The sequence below is a fragment of the Nilaparvata lugens genome, unplaced genomic scaffold (genome assembly GCF_014356525.2).
Source record: "Nilaparvata lugens isolate BPH unplaced genomic scaffold, ASM1435652v1 scaffold8853, whole genome shotgun sequence".
Classification (NCBI taxonomy): Eukaryota; Metazoa; Arthropoda; class Insecta; order Hemiptera; family Delphacidae; genus Nilaparvata; species Nilaparvata lugens.
The window spans coordinates 1-7517 of record NW_024094597.1 but is presented as its reverse complement, the minus strand read 5'-3'; the positions used below and the strand labels follow the sequence as shown (position 1 = coordinate 7517).

The 7517-nt window shown below is 33.8% G+C and overlaps 1 protein-coding gene across 1 annotated transcript; it reads left to right on the top strand.

The window, feature by feature from the left end:
• Positions 1 to 278: 278 nt before the first annotated feature.
• On the top strand, positions 279 to 5336 carry LOC120349225 (serine/threonine-protein kinase STE20-like). Its single transcript, XM_039419190.1, has 3 exons — positions 279 to 427; positions 2084 to 2200; positions 4417 to 5336. Exons 2-3 carry the CDS (start codon positions 2195 to 2197, stop codon positions 4720 to 4722), a joined length of 312 nt encoding a protein of 103 aa, XP_039275124.1. The 5' UTR covers positions 279 to 427; positions 2084 to 2194; the 3' UTR covers positions 4723 to 5336.
• Positions 5337 to 7517: the final 2181 nt, after the last annotated feature.

Here is a 7517-nt window from a genome sequence, read left to right as displayed (position 1 = left end):
TGTCTTATAAGCAACAATGTAAAGTATTGTGACTAAACGTGTCTGATCATGTCTGTCTTGTCTTGACTAACTGGTGTGTGCCTAGCCTTACTCTTCTAAATAATTATCATTAATGTTTTTCAACTTGAATTTCATGATTTCTCAATGAATTCCAATATGTTATTCTGTATATTATCAAAGAGAAAGAAGTTATTCAGGTCCTCGTAACTCTTCTAAACAGTTTTCGACTTGAATTCAATGACTTTTTCACGGATTTATACATGAATTGAATGTTGCAGGCGGAAATCGATCTCAGGAAACTGAAAGACGAATACAGGCTCGGCCATGTTGGAGCAGATTCAGATGACAGATCGCTACAAGCTGTGGATTGACGAAGTGTCGGCCATGTTTGGAGGCTTAGACATGTGCGCCCTTGAAATGATAACAGGTCATTATTAATTTATTTATTTACAGCAAACTACCTTGAAGGTATTATAATACTTGGTATGTTTTCTATTATCTACTATTTTCTGACCATTGACAAAACTCTTGATGCCGGTTTCCGAGCTCGGGATTAGCTAAGTTTTAGACTTTGAACAGCTGCAGTCAGAAACTGGCTTTCCAAGAAAGTTACAAACTATTTCATACAAAAAAGTTAGAATCTTGTAGACTAATAATTGAGAACTTTCCATGAGTTTGTAACTGTTCAAATTTTTTAATTCCTTCATAATCTTCAGAATTTCTGAATTAATATCCTGAGCTCCTTTTGACCTTGACCTTGACCCCAATTTCAATTTTCAGTGAAAAATAAAATTGCAGTTTTAATGAATGATATATTTATTTTCGAAAAACAAATACAAAAAATAATATATGCTACTGCCTCAACTAAAATACATACAAAAATTTATAAACTTTATTTCTGAAATTAGAAACATTTTTTCTTGACGAAATAAATATCCTAGATAATACAAAGTAGCCTGTAGCTTACAATATTCCTCTTCATTTTATTCCGTGTTCATTCTCTAGTTTTTAGAAATTTAATTCAAACGTGAACTGCCACTACGCCCCGTTTCGGAAAGCCATTTTCCAACTCCAGCTGCAGTCTAGAACCATAGAGAAAGAATATAATAACGTGAATAAAACGTAAGTAGATATCCCTTGTATAGGGAATTTATGTCGCAACTTTTCTGTTTATCTCAAGCCGATTACTGTCGATTATTGTCAATTTTCACTGTGTTGTTGGGTGATAGTGTATGAACGGCACGATTTGAGAGACTACAGTACCAGCGTCACACAGCTGCATAGGAAAGAACTACGTGAACTATCGGCTTGAGATAACAGTAAAAGTTGCGACATAAACGCCCTATACCTGGGATATCTACTTATGCTATCGTTTCTCTATGCTAGAACTCAGCTGAATCCCGAGCTCGGAAACCGGCCCTAGTATTTTCTATTATCTACTATTTTCTGACTTATTGAAAAAAACTCAGTTGCACAAAAGCCGGTTAAATTTTAATCGTGATTAATTCCACGAGAACAAATCAGAGACCCGTCTTTCCAAAAACGCCTTCTCTAATTGGTTCTCGTGAAACTAATCACGGTTAAAATTTAACCGGCTTGTGTTCAACCGGGTCATACACTCATTACTCAATTTTTCTCAAAAATCTCTCGAGATATTCAAATTTAGATGACAAAAAATTTATTACAACATGAAAAATCCTTCAAGCTCTTATAATATTTTCTCTTTCATTATCAATAATAGAGATTTGTTAAGCTTATATTTCAATAATAAATTAAATAAAAAAATAAATTAAAATTCAACCGGCTTTTGCAACCGGGTTATACACTCATTTACTCAATTTTCCTCTAATCTAATCTAATCTAAAATATCTCTCAAAACTCACGATATAATTCAATTGAGCTGGGAAAAATATTGATTACAACAGGAAAAACCTTCAAGGTTCTTACATATTTTCTCTTTCAGTATCAATAATAGAGATTTAAAAAGCTTTATATTTCAATAATAAAGACTTGAGAATCATTTAAAAAAGAGCAGGGGTTGAAATGACTATTGATGCTAGTTTAACGACGGTTAAATTTGCAGGTAGAGACGGTCGAGAGCACATAATCGAGGTTAACGACAGTGCGCTCTCTCTCATGGGAGCCTCTCAGGAGGAAGACCGCAGGCCAGATCGCTGAGCTAGTGGCACAGAGGATGCAGGTAATTTTTAACAAAAAAGTAAATTAATTTAATCAAATTAATCTAACGAAGTATTTAACTGATAGGATGATAGAATAGAATAATTTTCCTCTCACCAGAATCGGAGAGAACAAATACAGGATATTCGTCTGTCTCTGCTAGAATATGAATAGAAGAACCCAACTATTAATCTTCTTAAACCCATTTCATTCATCAAGAGGATTGATGATTGAGTGCTTTATTTATGTAGATTACAATATATACTGGCTTATACACTATATAACAATAGCTTACATACAGCAAAATTATAGATGAATTTACATAATATAGACTAGAAAATAATTTGAACTGTATATGATATGATGAAACAGCAATTGTGATAACTATATTGATATTGTAATGCACCTACTAAATGGCGGGAGCTTGGACATATTAATGTCCATTCTTCGGAAAGAAAATTGAAAATATCCTCCCACTACTCTCTACCAAACCGTTAATTTCATTAATTAAAACTAGGATTTATTTATTAATGGAAATATTGTAAATAAGGATAAGAGGAACAAGAGATAAACTAAAAGAGAAGAGAAAAGGAGGAGGAGGACGTATAGTGATTTTGATTTATTTGTAGCAGAGAAAAGGATTTCAACGAATATTTCTAGTAAATAATAGTATAATACGTAATGAAGCGAACAGTTTTGTCAGTTCTCCAGTTCAATCAGCGTTCAAAATACTGCCCGCAGTGCCGCGAACAGGTCAGTAGTTACATTTGTCACGCTAGGTAGCGCGCGCTGGTCAATTCTCGAAGATTAGTACAATTTCTACCGCTAGACAGCAGAGGCGTTCTCTTTAACAATCTCCAGCTTTCACTGGCTTCAAACTTGAGCTGGTACGATTCTCGGCTTCCGGTGAAGATCGGGATTTTGAGGGTATATCTTATCGTCGAATTACGTCTAAAACGCTTAATTCTAAGATAAATATGAATGAACATAATTGTAGGTAATTTAACGCTCTATAGTATTGTACAAATGTAATTTTTCTATAGGATTGACGGTTAGGTAGTAAGTGAGTAAAACTGATTTATTAACAAGTGGTTCTCATGGTTTTTTGTCAATTATTGATGAACGCTTGATTATACAATAAAATATGACTAAACATTATTTTTAGGTAATTTGACGCTTTATAATTTCACTATCACTGTATTTTTTTTATAGGATTGACGATTAGGTCGCAATTTGAGTAAAACTCAATTATCAATAAGTAGTTGTCATGTCTTTTGGTAATTACTAGTGAAGGCTTGTTTCTACGATAAAATATAATCATACATTATTTGTAGGTAATTTAATGCTCTATAACTTTTTACTCTATCCATTTTTGGAGGTTTACAGCTTAACGCTCGATTCTATAGTGAAATGATACGGGACATTATTGTAAAAAAACCATGTATAAAAACTTTGTTCTCTTGTCAATTTTAGACAGATCAACGGTTAAGTTGATCCTACCATAGATAAACAATAGCGTAATATTCTTATTCTATTGTTTCTCTATGATCCTACTCACTGAACTGATTAACTTGCAATTTTATATGGAGATTCTGAATTTACCGACGAAGGTCATTGACCCGTTTTCATCTTCCTTCTTCTTCTTCTTCTTCTTCTTCTTCTTATCTTCTTATCTTCTTCTTTCTCTCCTCATCCTTCTTTAATTTCTCCCTCCTTCCTTTGTCTCGTCATCCTTCTGCCTCTCCACCGTTCTTCTCCTCCTTTTTCTCTTCATCCTTTTTCAATTTCTTCTTCTTCTTCTTTCTCTCCTCACCCCTCTTCAATTTCTCCCTCCTTTCTTTGTCTCGTCATCCTTCTGCCTCTCCACCGTTCTTCTCCTCCTTTTTCTCTTCATCCTTTTTTAATTTCTTCCTCTTCTTTTTTCTCCTCTTCCTTCTTCTTCTCCGCCGTTGTTCTGCTTCTTCTTCTTCTTCCATATTTTCCCATTTCTTCTCCCTCTTCTTCTTTTCCTCTTCATCCGTTTTATTTTCCTCCTCATCTTTTTCACGGTCAAGTGCTGAAGTCAAGAGTTCTCGTTCTATTTTTCGCCAAGAAAGAGATTTTTCTAGATTTTTCATTTTTTCCTGGACATAAGGAGATAGCATTATTTTACTACACTAAATTTTCCCTGGTGCGAATCACGGGGGTTACCTGCCAGTTATCAATAAATCAATTAATTGTTTTTTGTTTTAATTACAGCAAGTCTGCAGACCAGCCGGCCCAATGGTTGGCGTAGGGGGTGGCCCTACCAAAGCCCCCCCTCGAGGCTCAGTGTCCAGCATGGGAGGGGCCGGTACCCTGGACGACCAGGGGGGCACCGACCTGGGGGGGCTGGAAGGAGCCCCCAGTAGCTCCCCTATGCCACCCCTGAGCACCAGCCCCCAGCCGAGGCGCGATAGCCAAGGTAAAGGCTCCCCCAAGAGGATGATCAAAGCTGTATCTAGTGCCTCACCCAGCAGTAGACGATACAGTTTGCAGCCGCAGAAGAATGTGGTTGGATACTAGGCTCAAATACAGGCTAAAATACACTAAAAAACAGGATAAATACAGGCTAAAATACACTCGAAAACAGATAAAGTACAGGCTTAAATACACTCAAAAACAGGATAAATACAGGCTGAAATACACTCAAAAACAGATAAAGTACAGGCTAAAATACACTCAAAAACAGGATAAATACAGGCTAAAATACACTCGAAAACAGATAAAGTACAGGCTTAAATACACTCAAAAACAGGATAAATACAGGCTGAAATACACTCGAAAACAGATAAAGTACAGGCTAAAATACACTCAAAAACAGGATAAATACAGGCTAAAATACACTTGAAAACAGATAAAGTACAGGCTTAAATACACTCAAAAACAGGATAAATACAGGCTGAAATACACTCAAAAACAGTATAAATACAGGCTAAAATAGACTTGAAAAAAGGCAATATAAGTTACAGGCTAAAATACACTCAAAAACAGGATAAATTAGACTTGAAAAAAGGCAATATAAAGTTACAGGCTGAAATACACTCAAAAACAGGATAAATTAGACTTGGAAACCGGCAATATAAGTTACAAGCTAAAATACACTCAAAACAGGATAAATAGGCTAAAATAGACTTGAAAACAGGCAATATAAGTTACAGGCTAAAATACACTCAAAAACAGGATAAATACAGGCTAAAATAGACTCAAAAACAGGATGAATTCATGCTAAAATCCACTCAAAAACAGGATAAATACATTCTAAAATAGACTTGAAAATAGGCAATATAAGTTACAGGCTACAATGCACTCGAAAACAGATAAAGTACAGGCTAAAATACACTCAAAAACAGGATAAATACAGGCTAAAATACACTCAAAAACAGGTTAAATACTTAGCCTGTATTTATCCTGTTTTTGAGTGTATTTCAGTATTTTATTTTGAGTGTAATACACTCAAAAACAGGATAAATACGGGCTAAAATAGACTTGAAAACAGGCAATATAAGTTACAGCTTGAATTCACTCGAAACAGGATAAATACAGGCTAAAATACTCTCTAAAACAAGCTGAATACTGATGAAATACACAGAAATATAGATTGATGAACTACACAAAAAAGGCAAAATACAAGAAATTCATTTGAAAATCTCTTAAAAAATTAAAGTCATTTATAGTGCTACCTCCAGCAGTAGACGATGCTGTTTGCAGCCGCAGAAGAATGTGATTGGGTACTAGGCTCAAATACATGCTGAATACAGGCTAAATACACAGTTTAGAATAAAGAAATCCCTTGCAAAATACAGATATAGTACACAGAAATATAGGTGAAATACATGGAACACAATTGAGAATCTTTCACAGATTAAAGCGTCATATAGGTTGAAATACACTCGGAAACAGGCAGAATACAAGCTGGAATACACTCAAAAATAGGCTTAATACACAGTTAGAATATACAGAAAAATATAGGGAAAATACAAGGAATTAATTTGAAAAATACCTTCAAATTAAAGCCGTATATAGTGCCGGCGGCAGTAGACAATACCTACAGTTTGCAACCGCAGAAGAATGAGGTTTACTCGAATACAGGCTGTAAAACACTCTAAAGCAAGCAAAATACAGAAAAAATACACATAAATATAGGAAAAATGTAGATAAAGTACACACGATAATAATTACAACGAGCACAAATAGATTGGATTTGAATAGGAAATAATTATATGAATAAATAACGTACTATTATTGTCTAATAATAATATATTATTTTAGAATTAATAATATACTTTAATGTCCTCAATAGAGAGCCTTATTTGTAGTTATAGATGAAAACAATCATTATACCGTAGTATTACTTATAAGATATTATAAAAGTAAGAGGGACAATATATAAGCACAACGAAAACAATTAATTAATTCATATAAATAAATCTATTTAAAAATCGGGACACCTTCTAGCAGTAAAGTATAGGTATACTAAAGATTCAATAATATATCACGGATGGAAACTACCTGATATTGTAGTTTATTCAACGCTGATTGAAATAATAATCACACCACTCCATTTATGTTTCTTTTTTTCCTGTTCTTATAAATTCGTGTTATATTCTTGCATGCCATGACCTTCCTATAGATTTTCCCATAATTTATTCTCATTATTTTTGTAGTGTATCGTTCAAGTTATTTGTTACTCTTATTACCTCTAGTATGCTCTCATCTCTCAATTTTTAAAGCTTTTTTTATCTCTTCTTTCTCTGTCTATTCAATTTGATTCTATTATACCTCATATCAATCTTTTCCAAAATATTACCTATTATATTTTCTGATAATTACGATCATACTTACTAGATTTTCCAAGCCCCATATACTTTTGATTGTTTTTTCTTCATAAACATTACCAAATCTACTAAAAAATTGACATTTTATTCAAGAATATTTTCTGATAATAATTACGATCATACTTACTAGATTTTCCAATCCCCATACAGTTTCGAATGTTTTTTTTTCTTCATAAACATTACGAAATTCACTAAAAAATTAACATTTAATTCAAGAATTAATTAAGATTAGTTCCATTCCAAGACGCAAATACCTGTACTGTTGAAATCACAGCAAGCCTACCTAGACAAAAATTAAAATCAAAATCTTCCACATCAAAAAAATAGTATAACGAGTTGCCTGTCACTTATTTGAAGAGATGAACTAAACAATGATGTTTTGAGAAATTTGAAAGCTAGAGAAAGAGAGAGAGATAGAGTGAGAGAAGGAGAACCCCCTTCAAAAGGACTTCAAGGACTTCACAAGTTCGTGACGCTTGACTC